This window comes from Paramisgurnus dabryanus, chromosome 3 (assembly GCF_030506205.2).
Source record: "Paramisgurnus dabryanus chromosome 3, PD_genome_1.1, whole genome shotgun sequence".
Taxonomy (NCBI): domain Eukaryota; kingdom Metazoa; phylum Chordata; class Actinopteri; order Cypriniformes; family Cobitidae; genus Paramisgurnus; species Paramisgurnus dabryanus.
The window spans coordinates 37615029-37638027 of NC_133339.1; the positions used below are offsets into that span (position 1 = coordinate 37615029).

The window sequence follows — 22999 nt, forward strand, 5'->3', positions numbered from 1 at the left end:
GCGCTCTTGTTTTGCTAAAAATGTTGCTGTGCTGTTGAAAAATGAAAAACACGAACAGGGATAACCCACAGGGCTCGTTATGGTTGTACGTATGTCCTACGGTGTAGCCGCAACGACGTAGGTTCCGCGTCAGTTTTCATTTATACTTTTTACTTTTTTGTTTTTACTTTTTTTACATTTTTACTTTTGCTTCATCGTCCGCGTCAACTTGCAGATGACAAAATATGTTTGCATGTACATAATAAGGTCATAGCCATGTATATTTAAAGGCAGAGTGCACAATGTTTGAAAAACGCTTTGGAAAAGAAAGTTGGGCCGACTACCAAAACAAACTTGTAGCCAATCAGCAGTAAGGTGCGTGTCTACTAACCGACATCCTTGCCTGGGTTGCGTATGTGTGGGGCAGGTCTATCAAAAGAAGGTCCAGATTCTATTGGGGTAGGGGCGTGTTTGTTTAGGTGATTTCAAATATCAACATTGCCTTTCAAACATTGTGCACTCCGCCTTTAATAAAATCTATCTTGTTTTGTTGTGTTACTTTTTGAAAAACAAAAATATATCTCTGTCTAAAACATTAGCTTTAAAAAATGAACAATTATACCTTCGTTCCTGTTCTAGCCTACTTCTCTGTGCTATTTTGTGACCCATGAATATGAACTAAAATGTGCTAAAAATGTATTTACATTTTTTAATTAGGTACCACTTTGTATTAAGTTGGGTTCAAGTTTAATTCAAGTGTTAACTAAATATATTTTTTAAAACAGAGATAGTATGTTAAAAGGGCATTTTAGTTTATATCCATGGTGTCTTAAAATAGCACAAATAAGTATACTGAGATTATCTTAAGTATTAAAGAAGATTTTTTGTATATAAAGTACAAAATTAGTATGTGAAAGTGTACTTTTTTTCACCTGGCTGGATAAAAAGGTATTTTTCACACAATTTACATATCTGTATAGCGCTGTTTTCACTGTCCTAAAAACGGGCTGATGTCTTCCTTGTTATGTGAAGTCCCTCCTTCAGAAATACGTAACGAGTTCTGATTGTGTAGTTTGTTTAGTGTGTTGTGATTCAACAACAGCTTAGCTTAGCAGTGCCGTTTGAGTCAAAGCTTGTGACTGATGTATTCCTGTGGGCGGAGTTTAGTCAAAAACTTTTATTTTGATGTCTGACAAGTCCAAACTGGCCCTTTGTTGTAGGCTTTGAACTTTTTTTAAGGGGACTTCTGTTAAAGAAAATATATCGCCTGGCAGTTAAGTTTGAGCTTTATCATTTTGCAGGTATTATTTATGCTCTAACAGCAAAATTACACACTAACTAAAGTTTAAAAAATGGGACCAGGAAGAACATGAACTTTAAAGTTTCACTCCACTTTTGTAAAAAACAAATCCTGATAATTGACTCACCATGATGATGTCATCCAAGATATTTGTCTTTCTTTCTTCAGGAAAGAATATATAGTGGACTTTATTGGAGTTTACCATGTTTAAAGTTTAAAATTGCAGTTTCAATGCAGCTTTAAAGGGCTCCAAACGATCACAACCGAGACATAAGGGTCTTATCTATAGCAAAACAATGGTAATTTTTGCAAAAAAAGTATTTTTAAACCACAACTTCTTGTCTTGCACTAGCCGTGTGATGCACCAGTGCGACCTTACATATTACGTAATCAGGTCAAAAGGTCACGCATGACATATGTAAAAAGCACACTTGCGGACCAATTTAATAAACTGACACAAAGACATTAATTGGTATCATTCCATATACAACAACATCTGAAGGGTCCTTTATCTCCACACTGGAGGTGTAGTTTCACATACTTCATGCGTGACCTTTCTTTCAACGTAATTACGTAATCTGTAAGGTCACGCTGGCGCATCACAAGGCAAGTGCAAGACGAGAAGTTGTGGTTAAAAAGTACTTTTTTTGCGAAAATTATTATTTCCCTAGATAAGACCCCAATGCATCGTTGGGATCGTTTAGAGCCTTTGAAGCTGCATTAAAACTGCACTGCAAGTCTTGAGGGTCTTTTAAACTTTTTTGTTTGATAACTTTTGTAAATGTGTCCAAGATGGCATAAAGTCGCTGTAATTCTGCACCAACTTGAGTTGTCAATACTAAGAACAGAGATTGAGTGTTGAGTCCAAGTAAAGACCGAGTCCACATCTAGCTTTTTCTAGTCTCGGTCTTGATCTCTGGTCTTGGTCTTGACTCGGATTCGACAAAATACTGGGTGTGAACTAGGGATGCACCGAATCCAGAATCTACTGTTTAAGAGTGTGTCGAATCCAAAAACGAATACCGAATCCTACTCATCCTTATTCCATTAACACAGTAAACAACGTCCACAGCAGTGTATTTTTCATTTTATTTAATTTAAACTGTAAGGCAACATTATGCCAGGATGACAAGTGGGAAAAACTATTTTGACAATTACCATAAGCCTATGCATAATGAAAGCGATGCGGTGCAACACGCTCGTTTTTCCAGGTGAGTCCGCGAAACGTGGACCGCCCCTAAGGCTCACCGAAAGAAAAAAGCTTATCCCCACGTCAGCACCCGATGTGTGTAATCAACGGCCGTGTGACGTCGACCAGCGTAGCGCAGCCTAGGGTTCGGTTCCGGTGGAAAAAAAGTCTAGGATTCGGCCGAACCCCGTCAAAAAGCCCAGTATTCGTCCGAATCCGAATCCTGGATTCGGTGCATCCCTAGTTTGAACTGCAGTTTTGTATCATGCAGGCAGACTTTAATATGTATTTCACAAATAGTGTTTTTCTAACACAAGAATGCATTCTGTGTGAGCGACCCCTAAAAACACAAATATACAAAGCTTCACTTAAAATCTTGTTAACTAGTTACTGGTACAGAGTATGTAGTTTTACTCTAAACACTGCTTCTAGCACGACAATAAGACCTGTTGTTATTAATGATTTGTCCTCTTTGTGTGAATATATTTTAATAAGCACTGTTCATGTTCTATCAATGCTATCTGCATAAAGGAAAGGGAACTGATGAAGACTTTTCGGATCCCGGTGGACACATTTATCACCTATGTGATGACGCTGGAAGATCACTACCATGCCAACGTGGCCTATCACAACAGCCTGCATGCAGCTGATGTCACACAGTCGACACATGTGCTACTCTCTACACCGGCACTGGACGTGAGTACCTGCTGACAGCAGCCATTCAAAAGCAATGAGCATATATTTGTGATATCACTGTTCAAACAAAATACCACAGGCCTAAGATAATGATTCTCAACAGGCTGTTTTCACTGATCTGGAAATCTTGGCTGCACTGTTTGCGGCTGCCATCCATGATGTGGATCACCCTGGAGTTTCCAACCAGTTCCTCATCAACACCAGTAAGTCCATGCTGTAAAATTATTACACTTTTTGTGAAAGTTGCTGTGGTCAGGACAGTGGCGCATATAAAATGTGGTTTCGCTGAATAGTTTTCTGCAATATAATTGTAATAAATAATGCAATTGATTCGAAGGCGTGTCAATTTTTTTTTAATAATTTAATTACAGTGATTTTATTAGCACATTGACTGGCTGTTCTGTAGCATTTGCATAGTAGTTTGACAAATTACTATTTTTAACCATAAGTCAAACGCTCAAATAAACCAAGTCTAGTGTGGGGTCTTAAAGAGCACCTATCTTCCGATTCATGATTTAAAATTTCCTTTGGTGTGTAAGTGTGTATTAGTACATGTTAACAATATGCAAAAGCTACATCCCCAAAGTAAACGATGCCACAAGTTATCGTCTCCAACATAAATCTCTTTTCTTGGACTACAACACACACATGGATTGTAGGCAACAATTTACTTCCTGGGCCGGTTGACGTGGACACGACGATCATTATCATAATTTACTGCTGACTAAACCATGATTCGACATGAGTTTTGTGCAGTGCAGATTAGCACTGTTTGCCGTTTCTACGATCACAAATGCAGACATGGTTTTAATGTTTTAGTAATCCTTACCTTACTAATATGTAGCATGGTTACAACCTGCCCAAGCCGCGCTGGCAAAGTTGATTGATCAACTTGGTCATCTGCATTTCCTGGATCAGGTTCAGCTCGTATTGATAAGGTAGTAAAGACGATATTAACTCCTGTTAGCATTGCATTGTGAGCTAATCTTAAGGGGCAATGAATCTGTTGTTTTTATTGTTTAATACTGTTACCTAGGGTTGTGCTGATAGACGATAATATCATGTATCAATGATCGTCAGTAGCAGGCTTTCATGACCATAGTTGCCGATGGTTATTATTATTATCATCATCATAGTTTCACATTAACAGGCGCAGTGCATGCTTTTCCTCGCATGAGAGGGTTTGTGGGCTTCACTTTTCGCGAAAGAGATTAGACGTTTGTTGAGACGGGCGATCAGTGGATGCGGACCAAAACGCGAGTATAAACAAACTAACGCAGATTAGGGTTAGGGTTAGATTAATTGGCATCAGTTTTAAGAAGGTTGCGGTCATGACAGGGTTGCCTTTGCTTCTTTTTTGTCCACCAATCAAGTGCCATGTCATAAATGAGTACAAAAATGAACAAATTAATGATTGAGTAAACAACTGCCCCGCCCCCGGTACTATCGTGTATCGTCGATCTTACAGGCTGACGATAGGACGATCTCAAAATGAGGCATATCGCCCAACACTACTGTTGCCTGAGGTCTACTTATGAAATTTGCGTAGTTTTTACAATCAAAAACATCAAAAGCAACAAGTAATAGGCTATTTTGTAACCTGGCTTTGAAACCTGGAGAAATGCTCCGTTTCTGATTGTTGAGACACTGCATACGGTTTGCTTCACCCCTGGTCCCCACATGTAACGTGAACCTGTGGGCGGGGCTACAAAAGTAGTCGTTGCATTTTGATTTTGGAGGTGGTGATTAAAATCTCTACAACATCACACATTGGCACGTTCATGAAAATATATATATATATCAGTAACGAGGATGTTTTCAGTTCTGAAACTTGCATGATGTTCATTAAAGTGTGATGACATCTTATATAACAAAATATAATTCTTGTCTTTGGTTTGCATCTTGAGAAGAGGTCAAGCGAAGCACAAAGCCTAGCAATAGCCTCGTCTGCTCTGTTTTACAGACTCAGAACTGGCATTAATGTACAATGATGAGTCTGTGCTGGAGAACCATCATCTGGCTGTAGGATTTAAGCTTCTGCATGAGGAGAACTGTGACATCTTTCAGAACCTCACCAAACGACAGCGGCAGAGTCTACGAAAACTGGTCATTGACATGGTGAGCTGCTGTACACGCTGCGTTCTGATTGGTCGCCTCAGTGTCTATTTCTTAAGGCCTACGAGTTAATGGTCCTCCTTGTCTTCTCAGGTTTTGGCGACAGACATGTCAAAGCATATGAGCTTACTGGCAGATCTGAAGACAATGGTGGAGACCAAGAAAGTGACCAGCTCTGGAGTGTTGATGTTGGATCATTATAATGACCGAATACAGGTAATTACCAACAAATATGCATTTCTTTGTTACATAAAAAGGTTTACAACTAATATGGAAATGGCAACAGAAATAAGATGTAACGTCTTACAAACAACTGTGTGTGTAGGTCCTGAGGAACATGGTGCACTGTGCTGACCTTAGTAACCCGACCAAACCCCTGGCAGTATACAGGCAGTGGACTGAGCGCATTATGGAGGAGTTCTTCCGGCAGGGCGATAAAGAACGAGAGCGTGGGATGGAAATAAGCCCCATGTGTGACAAACACACAGCATCCGTCGAGAAGAGTCAGGTACGAACACCCACACGGAAATGTGTAAATATCAATTCTCAAGCATTAAAATGTTCTTATCTCCTAATCTGTCTCTGTATATTTCCTTATTTAGGTGGGCTTTATTGATTATATTGTGCATCCCCTGTGGGAAACCTGGGGGGACCTGGTCCACCCTGACGCTCAGGAAATTTTGGACACCCTCGAGGACAACCGGGACTGGTACCAAAGCACCATCCCGCAGAGCCCATCGCCACCACCCGACGGCCCAGATAACGCGCTCGAATCCTGCGCGAACAAATTCCAGTTTGAGCTCACCCTGGAGGGAGAGACGGCACAGGAAGACGGGACTGCCAATCATAACCACATAAGCAACAGCGATAAGGAGGAAAAGAAGGAAGATGATGAAGCAGAGGATGACGAGCCAGAAGAAATCATGGAGGATGGGGAGGATGTAGCGGTGGAGAGGTCGGGGAGGAGGCGACTGCAGGTTCAGTCAGTAGTCGAGGAGGAGGACGAAAGACAGTCTGACGAGAGCCCCGTCGAGGAGGAGAAACTGTCGTCTCCAACTGATGACACGTAATACTCGAGACTCAAAAGACAGCCGTCTGGCCCAGAGGGCTAAGTAGAGGCCATACTTTAAAAACTCTGTCCCTAATCATTCACATAGGACTCTTCTGTTTCTGATCGCTAAACCATGAACAGAATATGTCTTGTGTACTGATCCAATAAGACGTTTCATTTTTAATTTCAAAAAGGGAACAAAACAATATTGATATCAGAGAAGTATTTAACACAGCAACTGTAGATTTCGAGTGGGTGCTGGAGTCTACCCAACGGAGAGGGTGAGGCTTTAAGGAGAAGCAGAATTATGGTGGGTTTGTAATGGGCCATTAAGTCAGCGTAGCACTCTGGAATTTCCACACATACACACACACATCAGTCAATAAGTACACAAACGTTAAGAGTAACACACCTAAAATAAGTACATGCAAACACACAGCTGTGTGTCTGTGTATGTGTTCAGGGGGCTTGGATCTGAAAGAAATCTGTTTTTTTTTTTGTGGAAAAAGCCATCTCAAAATGGAGCATCAGTGTTTAACAGGGACTCGAATCCTTGAAAATCGTGTGATTGGTGAAACCGAAGAGACTTTTGCTCAATTTCAGAACACAAAAAGCGAGAGATAAGACATGGCATGATTTGTTTGTGGGTCTCAACCCCTTTTTCCCTTTACCCTGGAGTGCTACCAGTGCGAGATGGCCGTGTGCCTTTCTGAACCACCAGCTTCAACTCTGGAGCTGTTGTGAAGCAATGCATCGTGGGACAGGAGTGTCTGCTTTTGTCTTCATTTTTGATTGTCTCTTTTTAAGCAATCGATCTCCATTGTTTATGGTTTGCGTGGGCACGGAGCGTTCGCATCGTCTTTGTGATAATTCCTTCTCGTCTGTCAGTCTTCCTCGGCTGCGTTCATGCTGACCGAGCATTTGGGGCCTAGATTAGGATTTATCAGCGTCATAGCTCACAGACGGCCCTCACTTTCCGTGTGAATAATTAATGATAGTCACTTTCTGAGGATAAGCCATGTGACGCGTGGAAACATATGTTTTGCCTTCTTTTTGTTTCGTTCTATCCATTCCTGCCAAATTTGTGAAAGCAACGGAGCCTCCTCAATTTCAGCACGCACAGACTCTCTCACCTTCACCCACTCGCAATGGTAATACATCCACCACATTATGTTTTGCCAAAGGAATGAGCTGATGAGTTTTGAAAAGAGGTTGAACGAACGGTCGGTAATAGAAAAGATGTGCAGGGAGTCACATGCAGCCATATTGAGTTTGATGCTTTTTTGCCTTAATGTCAACTGCAGGATTTCTACCTGTCACATTGTGGAATAATAAGACGTTGACATTATATCCCGGGGGATTTGTTTCATGTCTATATGCCTTGCTAAATGTTTGTGAATACACAATAGCACCATCAGCACAGACATGTGTTGTCTTTTTCGCAAGTTGAAGTGAAGAAGGACAAAGCAGGTCATATCTGTTAAATGAAACTATTGCTCTAATGTATTTAATGTCTGGCGTCTTTTATTGGTGTCCTATTGTCACAAGTTTCAATGTTTTAATGAAAGAGAGAGAGAGGAAGTAAGAAAATGAGAGCAAGTTCTCAGGTCGATGTCAGAACTGCAATATCGCCTCTCTCATATCTCTCTTTTGTTGAATAGTTGCTGTATTTTGAGGAAGCGATCGCAAGCATCTCTTTTGAAACATGACAAGCTAGTTTCTGCTGGTCAGTAGCTTGCATGTCAAAGCAGAAACTCGTATGTGATAGCCGTACGTGTCTGTAACGGGATAGTATGACTTTAATTAGCGGACCGCAGAAGGAAAGCCCAGGGTCATGTGATCGATCTGTGTGAATCAATGACATTCCCATCTACATTTGCCTGTCTTACCTTAAAATGCTTTGTTGTGAGACTTTATGTTAACGTTGTGAGCGCTAAGCTAACAAATAATATTTGCCATTTTAACACGACACTGTAGCAATTGTTTCTTATTAAGAAATTATTACAATTAATTCCTTGCTGCCATTCTTTTTGGATATCAAAAAGAAAAACAAGTGTTTTCTTTGAACAGTTTGTGTACAGTTTTTATTTTTGTATCATTCTGGTTTAATGGTTTAAAAAAAACTACTATCGACTATAAATAGTAGACTATTCACTGCTTGTTTTGTATATACTGTAATGTTAAATTGTAAATTTGAAATCTCTCAGAATCAAACATTGTCACGAATAATCACTTTTAGTTGTACTGAATTGTAGTTGAATTGTGGATTGTCATAATCACCCCCCCCCACGGTCCCCTTTCTTTCTCCTGTCATTTTTTTAGGGGGTATTTTTGTAACCATCTCACCACCTTTAAATGTGTATATTTGAATCGTATTGGAAAACAGACTAATCATTGGTCATCATCTCTAAACTTGTTCTTTACCAGCACTTTATTTTTCTGTAGGTTGTGAGATGGCTGATATCAGGGCGTATAGTATGATATATACTGATTTGTGTATTGAACGGAGCTGTATGGCGCGACGCAGGGTGGAAACTTGAAATGGCTCGGTCCAAACATCTTCATTTTTGGTCCTATGTGCCATTTTCTGCTAAAGCACTGAGCAACATCTGCTACTCCGTGTCAATAATCTGCACTGTAATGGCTTTTAATAGGATTTTTTAATACTTCTGTGAGGTTAATGACCAATTGACAGTCAGAAAGATGGCGTGGCTTAATCTGAGAACAGTTTTTCTTTGTACTTTAAAGTCATGCCTCATGAGACTCAAATGAAGTTATTCTCTGGGCTTTAAATAATATGTTACTTGTTCACAAGTTATGGTAATAATATAAATGAAAAAGAAAACACAGGAAAATGATTGTAATATTTGTACATTATATTGCTGTAATGTGTATAATGTGTCCAAGTTATTTATATTATATTATTTTTATGAAAGGTTTTCCGCTGAGAGAACTAAGTTGTCATTTTGTGAATAAAATGCATTTAATAAGCAAACAGCTATATATATATAAAAACAAATATATATAGATATATATATAAACCAGTATATTTTTTTTCTTTCACTGTTCAGTACTGTAAAGTGTGTTGAAAATACAAATAAAGGATGATTTTTATAATAAATGCAACAATATCTGTATCCTTTCATTTTTTTACATGGTGCCCTTATATTATTGACTGTGTTGCATGTAATAAGGCTAGTTTGTGTAGTTCATTCCACACTTCTGGCACTAAGTACACTATTTAAAACTTGTATAGAAAATATGGCATTTACAAAAAAAATTGCAGTTGCTCAAACAGTGATGCTTTACTGACCCCTACAGACTGATTTTATGTGGACAAACTACTACATTAGTACCCTACTAAAAAAACATCATAAGCTCATGAGCTGGTTTAAGCTGGTCTCCTAGCTTGGCATTAGCTGGTTTTGCTGGTGTAGCAAGCTGGTCTAGCTGTATTTTGGTCACTTTTTTAAGATGAAGAGATATAAGAGAAGGGTTGTCTAGGTGAACTTAGCCGGTCAGGCTGGAAGACCAGCTGACCCACCAGCTTGACCAGCTTTGCCAGGCTGGAAGGCCCAGCCTTAACCAGCTACTGCCACCTTAAACCAGCTACCAGCTTATGCTGGTCTTAGCTGGATTTTTCAGTAGGGGTTTTAGAAATATTATTAAATAAACTATGACAATGTTTTGGGTGAACTGTTCATTAACATTAACTTTTTAAATTGTATTAAATAAGAGGATTTTGTGGGTGTTTCGCGTTTTCCCTACAAGTCGGTACTATTCAATTGTTGCTCTTATCTCACTCACCTTTACCTTGGCAAGCCTGTTTTCATCCATGTCCTCATTCTTCCTTTGACCTTATTGAATTAAAGCAAATTTAGTTAAATCAATCACCATACCAGGTTGCCCAGAACTAACGTTAGACTAACTAAAATGTTCAATTTAAATATATTCAGTCTATATTCTATTAAATTGACCCCAGATAAGATATAAATATTACAATTTGCTTTTCTTAACCTACACTAATGCATATATAAATAAGAATAAAATTAAGGATGTTGTCTTCTCGGTACCGCTGCACACACCTCCACACCTGTGACAGATTTTAAACGTTGATATAGATTGTTTGACGTGGGCTAAATACCTGTGTTAAGGTGTTACTTAAATACAAAAGTACATGATGACAAAAACCCTTTCCAAAATACACAACTATGTTAAAACTTCGAAATCAATTAAGTGGTAAAGATAATACATTACCCACAATGCCACATACATGCTCTCGAATCAACCAATCACATGAGTGCACCGCTCTGCCTGGGTCACGTGACATTTGCTGTCAGCGCGTACTGCGGAAGTAGGTACCGATTGTCTTTTACATTGATATTTTACACTTCTTTTTAATATCACTTTTCGTTTATTTGACTTTTATCAAAACGTTTATACTTACTGCATTGATACTGTATGTTTTTTAATCTCGGATTGTGCAAAATCGGTAACTATTTCAGCATTCAATTCAGGTGACTGTACGGAGGCCATTTCAGATTGAATTAACCAGGATGAGCGTGTCTTAAGACATTTTTACGAATCTGTTAACGAACCTCGATACTATTTGCATTTGAGCATTGCTTATTTTATAAACTCTTGGAATGAGTTGTGTATTTATAAAGTCGACGTTATAAGGGATTAGATATACTCTCGTGTTGAATTTGACAAAGCATTGTGCATGTATTTGTGCTCCAAGGTCGCGTGTGAGTGTGCATTGACCTGCGGCATCATGAGCTGTGTGCATCTGCTGTTGACTTTAGCATTCACTGTCAGTCTGGGGACACCGGTAGAAATTCAACGGCCACGAGGAGTACCATTATCAAGTAAAGTCTGCATAATTCATTTACACCTATTTAAATGTAACATTCTTCTGTGATTTCTTAAAAACACTGCATTTTTTGTTTTTCTTTGTGTCTGAACACATGAAGAGAGGCAGTTTTATGAGGAAAACAAGCCCTTTACTTGTCTAGATGGATCCCGGACGATTCCTTTTGACCGAGTGAATGATGACTACTGTGACTGCAAAGATGGCTCAGATGAGCCAGGTACTAAATTAGCTTAATAATAATTGAAAACAAATAATGTAACCTAAAAAAGTCTACTCAAGTAAGTTACTAGTTATTTTGTATCTGAAGGATAAACAGCCTGCTGAAAAGACCAGCTAAAACCAGTCTAAGCTGGTCTCCTGGCCTGGCAAAGCTGGTTAAGCTGGTGTAGTATGCTGGTTTTAGAGGGGTTTTGAACACTTTTAAGCTTAAATCAGCTTGGCCACGCTGGAAACTTGGCCGGTTTAAGATGGGGGTAACTGGTTTAAGATGACAAAGCTGGTCAAGATGGTTGGTCAGCACGTCCCAGTCTGACCAGCTAAAAAAGTGGCCAACTTTCTTTAAAACCAACCTGCTAAACCAGCTAAAACAAGGCAGGGAGACCAGCTAAACCAGCCAACCAACTTAGGCTGGTCTTAGATGGTCTTTTCAGTAGAGCAGTAAAATGATTATCCTTAAAGTCTTATTTTAAAGTAACATTAACTAAAATAAAATAAAAAGTAATGACAAATGGCTAACAGAGCAAATCCAAACCAAGTATCTATCTACACATAAATGTATATAAAGATAAAGATAAAAAAAAAGTTAAACAATGCTCTAGCTTTTGTTACATCCACAGACTTTACACATGTGGTTATAAAGTGAGGTATGACGTCATACGGTTTACTTTATTTACATTATTTGCTTACATGTTTCACCAGGCACTGCTGCTTGTCCCAATGGTAGCTTTCATTGCACTAATGCTGGATACAGGCCGACTTTTATCCCATCCTCGCGTATTAATGATGGCATCTGTGGTAAGATGACCAAGCATCTGTATATTTTCATTGGCAGTGTTTAATGAGTATAATGGCATTGCATTCAAAATATTTTTCTTTGCAGATTGCTGCGACACTACTGATGAGTACAACAGCGGAGCCAAATGTGAAAACACTTGCAAGTGAGTTCTGTTTAAAATTGCCTAGCTGTGAAAAGCACATTACTGCCTTTTATATATGTGTTTGCAAAAAAACAACGACTTAGTTATAGTATAATGGTACCCACAGGTTACAGTGATAAATTTTTCATGTCTGACCCTATTCAGTTTTACTTGTGCTTTTCTTTCTAATCCGGTGATAAAAGCAACATCTCAATTTTAAAGGTGCCAATATAATACAAAGCTATATTTTGCTAGGCATAGATGAATAATAAGAGCTGGCGATGACATATCATGAGCCTCAAATGTGTTTTATCCCTCATTTTTATGTGAACCTTGTGCTCGCAAAAGAGTTTTGAAAAACAGACCAATCTTAACATAACACAGACTGTGATGTTACAGATAAGATGTACGCCCCAACATTAAATGAATTACAAAGTTGTTAAAATAATAAAAAACATAGTTAGCGTTACATGCTAATTAATGCTATATGCTAGGCTGAAGCATAGGCTGGAGTTTTACTACTGACTACAGTTTTGCAGGTCCATACTGAAAAAATAAAACACAAACTTATAACTCAGATACATCGATTAACAATATTCAAACAATTAGTTGTTCATAAAAAAATTTTCTTTTTTGTATTTTCGTTTGAGGGTGCATTTACACTGTCACAAAAATATCGGATTTAGTGCTCGCATCTGACACAGATCGGAAATTGCTGCACATCAACACAAAAACTTACCGAGATCCGATTTTTTTCTATCGCATCTGAGCCACTTCCAAAATGTGGATTTTTTTCGGATATATATCCGATATCCAGACATCCGAACTGCGTCTAAACACACACACACACACATCCGATTCAGCTTGAATATGAAGTATGAATGTGGATGACGATGATGCCAAAGGTTATCATTTTGGGCTTTTCTTTAAATAAATGATGATGATATTAACGCTAGGTAGCTAAAACTATACGCAGTTAAGCTAGCATCATGTCTGGGAGGGAGTTTTATGTAAACATGGACATTGAGGCGTGTCTAAAGTATGTGTAAACAGGAAGGACAAAAAATCGGATATGGTCAAAAGATCTGTGCATTAAGACTTGTAAATGCAGCCTGATACAGGCTCAAACATGTAAGGTCTGTTTACTAATATGAGCTACTGGCATGAGCCTTAGAGCAAAGCAGAGCGATCAAAGCATAGCTCGACATTGTCTATTTTTTGAAAGGGTCATGAATAATAATTTAATTTAAAGGACAAATCCCAGGGTTGTAAATGGACAAGTTAAAAAGTTTCTGGAAAATTTTGCACTTAAAAAAAGTTACATACCTTTTATGTAAATATCAAAGAACAATTTAACATATTATTTTAATGCATTCTTTGGCACCTTTAATTGCTTCTCAGGGAATTGGGACGTAAAGAGAGGGAAGTACTTCAGCAGATGGCTGAGATCACCAAAGAGGGGTTTCTGCTGAAACAGCAGCTCATTGAGGAGGCCAAGAGGGGACACCAAGAAAAGCAGGTAGAGAAAGAGACATCGGAAGATTTGCTTTGTATCATTCTGTTTTGTCTCTATAAGTTTTGGTAAAATGGCATGCATCTTGTGCAGGGTAAACTGACTGAAATACAGGAAAATAAGAAACAGCTAGAGGAGAAAGTTGAAGCAATGAGGACCATTAAAGAGACAGCAGAGGAACCTGAGAAGGAAGCTAAAGAGCGCCACCTCAAGGCCTGGGAAGGTGAGTGCAGCTTTTTTTACTGCTCAAGTAGTCAAATCTCCTGTTTATCACTACTGAATCCACAGCATCATGCCAACAAAAGTGATGGTTTACCTTAGTAAGCTTATAGTGTTTAGTAAATATTGATTGGATAAAAAGAGAAACAGTACATATCTATCACGTCTATGTTTTCGTACGCAGCCAGCAAACATTCACAGTACTCCTTAACGTTACATATACTGAAATTCACATGCAAACATCTAAATTCCAGAACAAAAGGCAGCTATTCGTCTGGAGAAAGATAAAGCAAAAATGGCAGAGGCTTTCTTGGAGCTGGATGACAATGCAGATGGCGTGTAAGTATTGCACTCGTGCATGTTTACCCCTGTGATTGTTTACATGGGGAATACATAAAATAATGCTGTGTTGTGTCTGTGTCAGCGTGTCTGTTTCTGAGCTTCAGTCCCATGCAGAATTGGACCCGGATGCTGATGGCACATTAACTGAAACTGAAGCTCAGGTACTTTCGCATTGAATCTCTTCTCGGTCAGAATGCACTCGGATATAAAACCGTATGTGGCTTTGTGTGGGTATTCAGTGATGCTCAGTGATTTGTGTTTTACTTAGGGACTGATGGGAGGAGCTGACCAAGTGGACACATCAGCATTTGAGAGTATTTGGTCCAACATTAAAGACAAATACCACACAGAGGTCAGTAGAGAAGAAACAGACATATCATATATGCAGTGTCTTGCATGGCTCCCTACTTTGTGTTAATGGGAAACAACTGGAACTTTTATCATCATCCAAAGCTATCCGTTTTGGTGCAGTAAGGGATGTGTTAAATTTTAAAAACAGTTGCAATTGCTTCATATAAAATGCACATCATATAAAATAAATGGTAAATATTTATTTTGACCTTGTTTGTAACATTTACAACTTTCACATGTATTTTGTTTTTAAATTAAAGCTATATTTTGTACAAAGATTGTTTTGCTGTCCTTTGCTTGAACAGAAATGGTCAGTTAACATGTGCATTTCTTTTAGTCCCAGCCTGTGGAGCCTGCCCCAGTGGAAACACCTCAAGAAGAGGCGAAAGAGCCAAATGTAGATAACGACTCTGAGCCGTACCCAGAGGAGGATGTCTCCGATGAAGAAGAGGAGGAGGAGGATGACGATGATTATCGTGAAGAGGATGATAAGGTAGGAGGGTATAACACATGATAAACCTGATGACAGCATAAAACCTCTAACGTCTGTGCTTGTTGCATGTGCCCAAATCAAGTCCAGTTTATGTATGTAGTGCTGCATTGTTTCAAAGCAGCTTTATATTAAAAACAAAGGAAAGAAGCCATAGAAACCGGACAATTATTAAATGTATAGTCTACAGAGGTCCACTTTATATTTGGTGTCTTTAACTAGTGTGTACTTGCATTAGAAAAAATTATTTTTATACATTAATCTTATTCTGTACATGCATGTTGGTCAGAGTAGGTTTAAGGTTAAAGGAATATTAAATTTTCTTAAAAGAAAAATCCAGATAATTTACTCACCACCATGTTATCCAAAATGTTGATGTCTTTCTTTGTTCAGTCGAGAAGAAATTATGTTTTTTGAGGAAAACATTGCAGGATTTTTCTTATTTTAATGGACTTTAATAGAGCCCAACATTTAACACTTAACTCAACACGTAACAGTTTTTTTCAACAGAGTTTCAAAGGACTATAAACGATCCCAAACGAGGCATAAGGGTCTTATCTAGCAAAGTGATTTTCATTTTTGACAAGAAAAATAAAAAACCACAACTTCTTGTCTAGGTCCTTTCCTGCGTGACCTAACGTAAATGCGTAGTGACGTAGGGAGGTCACGTGTTACATATATAAAACACACATTTGCGGATCATTGTAAACAATAAACTGACACAAAGACATTAATTAGTATCAGTTGACATACAACAACGTAGGAACGGTCCTCTTTCAAGATGCTTGTACACACTGGGGCGGAGTTTCGCGTTGGTCCTCTGTGACCTCTTGACGTCATGACGTATTGCGTGAGGTCACGCTGGCGCATCACAGGACCGGACCTAGACAAGAAGTTGTGGTTAAAAGTGCATATTTGTTATTTTTCTTGTCAAAATGACAATCGTTTTGCTAGATAAGACCCTTATGCCTCGTTTGGGATCGTTTAGAGTCCATTGAAACTCCGTTGAAAAAACTGTCAAGTGTTGAGTTAAGTATTAAATGTTGGGCTCTGTTAAAGTCCATTAAAATTAGAAAAATCCTGCAATGTTTTCCTCAAAAAACATAATTTCTTCTCGACTGAACAAAGGAAGACCTCAATATTTTGGATGACATGGTGGTGAGTAAATTATCTGGATTTTTTTTAAAGAAAATTGAATATTCCTTTAAGGGTTAGTGTTAGGTGGAGGATCAAGCATATGGTTACATGCAGATGGGTCAATGACGTGACGTTAATTATTTTGTGTCCGTATGGTTCAATTAAATGTAAAGGGTTAAAATTTCAAAATAAATTTGCAGATTACTTGCATACAGTGTCTTTTTTTTTAGGACCAAGGCTAAAATTTTTGGTTTTATTTCATTTTGAAAGAATATTTGTGGGATAATTGCAAAAATGTCAATGTTGTATAACCGTTCTGTGTCAACAGGTGTAACAAAAAAGTTTTTTTTTTATGAAAACATAAATATTTATAAAAAATGTGGAATAAAATATAATCATCTAATTTGGTGTAATATGTTTTTTACATACATTTTTACATAATTTGTTAAAGATTATTTAGAAAACAGCTGTTTTCAGCATACCGGTATGTCAGGACAAATATAAAGAATAGTAAAATTGACATTTAGAAATAACTAATAAAATGATATTTAAATATGATTTTTTTATGATTACCCTTACATGCCATCAAGGTGGATCAAATATTTAATATTTCCCAGTCTTTGCCACAATTGGCGGTTACACCATTTGACATTTTTGGGTCCATTCAGTCTTAACTTTTTTCAAATGGTGCAAATGTGATTTTTTTATTGCATAAAATTAACATTAATACACTATATGCCACCTGATGCATGGTTAAAAAAAAAGATTTTTAAAGATTTTCGAATTTTGACAAAAATTCACTGACAAAAATATGTAGGTAAATACTAATCCAATACACCTAATATAAAGTGTGACAGTATGTAGAATAGAATATATAGTTATATTGCAATTTTTTTTGTTTTCATAAATAAATTATAATTTAATGTAATGGTGTATACTTTTTCTTTGACTATTGCACATAACAGGCGTCAAATTAAACTTTTTTTTTTTCAAATTAAACTTTTCATCTTAAATGGAAATGGAACCCCTTAAAAGAAGAAATAAATACAAGAGCAGGAGTGTTACATTACATAAAAAAACTGCAATTATATCATGAACAGCAGTGTAAAAAGCCTAGAGAAATTGTAGTATAATATCTGATTAAAGCACATTGTGTTCAGTTTTAAGATTATCACTGTGTCCGAAACCGCCTACTTCCATACTACATAGTAGGTGAAAAGCAATAGGCGAGTTAAAGGAACAGTATGCAAGAAATTTATATCAATTAATCATAAAATGGCCCTGATATGTCACTAGACATTAAGAAATCATTTTCATTTCAAATACTTATATCACTGGCAACAGCAGTCCTGCCAGGATATTGTCATTTAAAAAATGGAGTTGCAGCCCTCAACTGATGTTTATGTTGTCATGTTGTGTATTGGCCACCAGTTGGGTGATTGCAGTACCAGTTTTAGCCACAAGTTTTGTTGGTGCAATACCAGTTTTGGCCACAATCCTACATACTGTTCCTTTAAGTAGTATGTCCGAATTCACAGTATTAGTAATACAGTTGGTGAAGGTTCCTGGATGACCTACTATTTTGTAAGTTTTGATTGACACTTTACTATCTTGTGAGCCCCAGTAGAGGAGTCACCCAACGGAGAAGAAGGGGAGGTGTTGGAATATTAAAAAATGTCTGTAGCGGTAATGTGGGTGTAGGGCTTATCTTTATACACTATAAGAGTTGCTCTGTGTTATACAGGCTCCACCCAGCATTAAGTCTTCAGAGAAGAGTCATGAAGATGAGGAAGCCATGCCTCCTTATGACGCGGAAACTCAGGCCCTTATTGACGGTGTGTTTCAGTCCTTCAGAGACCATATGACCACATGCTGCAGTGAAACAGGATTGTATTTAATTATTTTTAGTCAGATGTTTTTTTATTGACCTGACTGTTTCTCTTGTTCATAGCTGCTCAGAAGGCTAGAGATGACTTTGAAGAGTCTGAGAAAGCTCTTCGGGAAGTGGACGATCAGATCAGGTTCGTTCAATACCATCACCACAGTTTTCTGGAAGCTAAGTACATAGTCCAGTGCTAGTCCAGATTGACGGAAATGGAGTCTAAAAAGGGACGAATCAGTTTATTGACCTCATTGACCAACGGATGACTGTTACTATGCATTGCATTGCAAGTTACAAAGTTTTAGTTTATCAATTCTGCAAACACTTAAGTTTTTTCTATACGTCCTTGCAATGCACCGTCTGTGTTGAATTGGTAGCGCTCTTTGACGCAATGCAAACTCTGATGAGCTCTGTTTGTACTCTGCATCTCAGAAATATCGAAAAAGAGCTGTCCTTTGATTTCGGCCCTGATGCTGAGTTCACCTACATGTACAGCCAGTGCTATGAACTTTCCACTAGCGAGTAAGTGAAAACGACATTGGATTTGAAAAGCTTTGGTTGTTTAGAAATATTTTCTGTGCGGCTTGTACTTTGTTTCATAAAATATGTTGTGTTTGCCTTCAGGTACATCTACAGACTGTGTCCTTTTAATCGGGTTTCACAGAAACCCAAGTACGGAGGTTCAGAGACCAACCTTGGGTAAGAGGCATGGCAAACCTGCTGTATACGAAAACAGATTAAACTAGCCTAAGCTGGTTTGTTTTTATGGATTGATGGGGCTTTTCATGTTCAGTTAAATCAGCAAGACCAGTTAGCCATGCTGGTTTGGGCTGTTTTTTTAGTTGGGAAGCCTTTCTAATGTCTTGTCATGATGGTAACGTTACTGACAGTCCTTAATAGAAGATGCTTATGTTTACAGATCATGGGGAAGTTGGTCAGGGCCTGAAAATAATAAATACTTGGTGATGAAGTACGAGCATGGCACCGGATGCTGGCAAGGTCCAAGCAGATCAACTACAGTAAGTGCCGATATCTTTCATCGCTTCCACTGCTTTTTTATACTGGGTGGTTGATTTTGTGCTAAAGTGTGTCTTTGTGTGTCAGGTGAAGCTGACTTGTGGAAAGGAGACTGTGGTGACCTCCACCTCGGAGCCGAGTCGCTGCGAATACCTAATGGAATTTACTACGCCTGCTGTTTGCCAAGAGGCGGCCAGTGTTGATCCTTCAGCACATGCTCACTTGGAGCTGTAGATTCTGCTCAACAATGCATGGTGTGCAGTGACAAACAGTACCGTACATACACATTTGAATTACAGTAACGTTGTATTATTAACTTACCGTATTTTTCGGTCTATAAGCTGCGTTTTTTTCATAGCTTGGCTGGTGCTGCATCTTCTAGTCAGGTGCGCCTTGTAAGTCAGTATGAATAAATTTGGACATTTATGAGGCAAAAGACAACATTATGACCGTTTACAGTCGCGAGAGTCCGCCATATGCTGCTTCTGTATTTAAATAATTTATATTCTGTATGCTATAGTTTATCGTTTAAATAACTGATAATATTACTTAAACGTACAAACATATATTCAGCCTGCTGTTCTTTCTGCTATTGTTTAGTTGAATAACTTTCCTTTCCAGATTAAATGTCTGTTCTTCGGCTTGGATTTTGTGAAATAATTTTCTAAATAAACGCGACGGATAGTCCACTGTGACTTATATATGTTATTTCATCTTAATGACGCATTTTTGAATGATGCGGCTTATAGTCCGGAAAGTACGGTAGGTAACATGAACCAGCAATGAAGAATTCGTCTGCAGCATTTTCATTTTAAGCATTTACAAATACATTTTAAATTGCACCTGCAAAATTAGTTTTTGCCTTAAAGGGGACATTTCACAAGACTTTTTAAAATGTAAAAAAATTTATTTGGGGTCATCAGAGGTGCGTATGTGTAGTTTAAGCTCAAATTACCAAATAGATAATTTATTATAACATGTTAAAATTGCCACTTTGTAGGTGTAAGCAAAAAAGTGCTGTTTTTGGGTGTGTCCCATTAAATGCAAATGTGTAGCAGTGTAGTGGTTAGATGGTGCAGATTAAGGGGCGGTATTACCCCTTCTGACATCACAAGGGGAGACAAATTTCAATTACCTATTTTTTCACGTGCTTGGAGAAATGGTTAACCAAAACTAAGTTACTGTGTTGATCTTTCTCCCATTTTAGGTTGATAAAAGCACTAGGGACCCAATTATAGCACTTAAACATGGAAAAAGTCAGATTTTCCTAATATGCCCCCTTTAAGCCCAGAGTATAGTTTTTTTGTGTATGCAAATGTAAACGCACGGTCAAACGCACAGCCTTGCAAGGCATAGTTAAGCATAAATTGACTCGTACTTGTACACAGACGTTCAACACATTCGCATAATGACAAAATGCAATGCATCTCCTGGGCTTCATACTACACTCTTCTGTACGCGCATGCGCAACATACGCATACAAAGTACGAGCGGTTACAAAAATCCGGCAGATGACAAAATTTGCGTCCCTTGCATATGTATAAATACCAATTCACTTCTAGCTTTATTGTATTAATATTAGCATTAACAAAGATCAAGATAAGCTGAAAAAATATATTGATCATTGTAAGTGCATGGTAGATAATCCATTAAAGGATTAGTCCATTTTCTTAAAAAAAAATCCAGATAATTTACTCACCACCATGTCATCCAAAATAGTGATGTCTTCCTTTGTTCAGTCGAGAAGAAATTATTTTTTGAGGAAAACATTGCAGGATTTTTTTCATTTTAATGGATTTTAATAGAGCCCAAAATTTAATACTTAACTCAACACTTAACAGTTTTTTTCAACGGAGTTTCAAAGGACTATAAACGATCCCAAACGAGGCATAAGGGTCTTATCTAGCAAAACGATTGTCATTTTTGACAAGAAAAATTAAAAATATGCACTTTTAAATCACAACTTCTCGTCTAGATCCGGTAGGGATGTGCCAGCGTGACCCCACGCAATACGTCATGACGTCAAGAGGTCACAGAGGACGAACGCGAAACTACGCTCCAGTGTTTACAAGTGTTGAGAAAGAGGACCGTTCTGACGTTGTTGTATGTCAACTGATACTAATTAATGTCTTTGTGGCAGTTTATTGTTTACAATGGTCCGCAAATGTGCGTTTCATGTATGTAACATGTGACCTCTCTACGTCACTACGCATTTACATTAGGTCACGCAGGAAAGGACCTAGACAAGAAATTGTGGTTTAAAAGTGCATATTTTTTATTTTTCTTGTCAAAAATGACAATCGTTTTGCTAGATAAGACCCTTATGCCTCGTTTGGGAATGTTTATAGTCCTTTGAAACTGTGTTAAGTGTTAAATGTTGGGCTCTATTAAAGTCCATTAAAAAGAGAAAAATCCTGCAATGTTTTCCTCAAAAAACATAATTTCTTCTCGACTGAACAAAGAAAGACATCAACATTTTGGATGACATGGTGGTGAGTAAATTACCTGGATTTTTCTTTTAAGAAAATTTAATATTCCTTTAACTAATGGAACCTTACTGTGAAGTGTTTACATAATTGAAAAGTTTAAGGGCCTATTAAAAATATACAACATCACTTAAAGGCGGGGTGCATGATTTTTGAAATCATGATTTTTGGAAAAGGGAGTCGGTGCAGTGTACCAAAACACACTTGTAGCCAATCAGCAGTAAGGGGCGTGTCTACTAACCGACATTGTTGTGCTTATGTGTGGAGCGGATCTTTCAAAAGAAGGTCCAGATTCTATTGGGGTATAGGGGTGTGTTTGTTTAGGTAATAATTTCAAATGTCAACATTGGCCTTTAGAGATAATGCACCCCGCCTTTAACTGATAAATATTTATATAATTATTATAATGCAAAAATACTGCCGAATGCTAATATATTTCATTTGTCCTTGTTGAATAAATAAGACTTTCATACATTGGATAGATATAGTGTAACGTTCCTTTGTTCTTGTGTTGCATTCTACCAACTCGTATTTATCAACATTAGTGTTCTGTCAATATAAATATGTGTGCACATTTATATTTCTACTGAAGGCATCTTGGATATTTATTAAACTAGGTTATCTTTTGTCTGAGGTTTTTCCTAAAAGCCGCTGTCTTTCTTACAGTTTCTTTGAACTCCGATGATTTAAATTACAATGAACCCAGCACGCAAATTGCTTTTCTAGCCATATTAGTGCAGAATCATCGGTTTATGTTCACAAAGTGCAACATTTCAAAATGCTTTAATATGTGAATGATATCCACATATTCCTAACATTGTTTTTTTTTCTCTCGATTCTTAGGTTGGTCCATGGGAACATTACTTTCCTTTCCTGTTAAATGTTTGGGATCTTCTTCCTCCATTAGTTTATTGTCAGCTAGAAGCACAGAGATTATTAACTGAAATGTTTTTGTTTGTTTGTTTGTTGGTTTTTATTAATGAAGTAAGATCTTATCTTCTCACATTCCATGGATAATGTTAAAATAAATTCAGCTTTACAGTGAAATTTTATTGTGTTGTAATTTGTTAAAACAAGACTTATTCACTTAAGTACACCGACGAGTGAATCGTTGATTAACTATGGTTAATGTTTTACACTCTATGAACTCCTATTTCAAAAAAGACTGGATAAATATTAATCTGTTTATGAACTCTACTGACAGTGAGTAAGATTCTTACATT

The 22999-nt window shown here is 37.7% G+C and overlaps 2 protein-coding genes across 5 annotated transcripts in view; both read left to right on the plus strand.

Moving 5' to 3' along the window:
* The window catches only part of pde4a (phosphodiesterase 4A, cAMP-specific), a 78415-nt gene extending 68969 nt beyond the window's left edge, over window positions 1–9446 (plus strand). For both annotated transcript variants that reach the window (XM_065253241.2, XM_065253331.2), the window contains 6 exons: window positions 3000–3164; window positions 3268–3367; window positions 5128–5282; window positions 5373–5495; window positions 5605–5787; window positions 5882–9446. In XM_065253241.2, coding sequence (XP_065109313.1) covers window positions 3000–3164; window positions 3268–3367; window positions 5128–5282; window positions 5373–5495; window positions 5605–5787; window positions 5882–6349 — 1194 coding nt within the window. In that variant the 3' untranslated portion in view covers window positions 6350–9446. The remainder of the gene's footprint in view (window positions 1–2999; window positions 3165–3267; window positions 3368–5127; window positions 5283–5372; window positions 5496–5604; window positions 5788–5881) is intronic.
* Window positions 9447–10598: 1152 nt separating this feature from the next.
* Window positions 10599–22823, plus strand: prkcsh (PRKCSH beta subunit of glucosidase II). 3 transcript variants are annotated; one of them, XM_065253473.1, is made up of 18 exons: window positions 10599–10688; window positions 11072–11198; window positions 11304–11420; window positions 12122–12217; window positions 12303–12360; window positions 13741–13858; window positions 13946–14075; window positions 14326–14410; window positions 14496–14574; window positions 14682–14765; window positions 15102–15257; window positions 18136–18226; window positions 18343–18412; window positions 18706–18795; window positions 18898–18972; window positions 19193–19292; window positions 19378–19544; window positions 22620–22823. In XM_065253473.1, exons 2-17 carry the CDS (start codon window positions 11105–11107, stop codon window positions 19522–19524), a joined length of 1590 nt encoding a protein of 529 aa, XP_065109545.1. In that variant the 5' UTR covers window positions 10599–10688; window positions 11072–11104; the 3' UTR covers window positions 19525–19544; window positions 22620–22823. The 3 variants fall into 3 exon arrangements, with proteins under 3 accessions (XP_065109545.1, XP_065109471.1, XP_065109621.1); XM_065253399.1 differs by having other exon boundaries at window positions 10609–10684; XM_065253549.2 differs by lacking the exon at window positions 10599–10688 and adding an exon at window positions 10802–10822.
* Window positions 22824–22999: the final 176 nt, after the last annotated feature.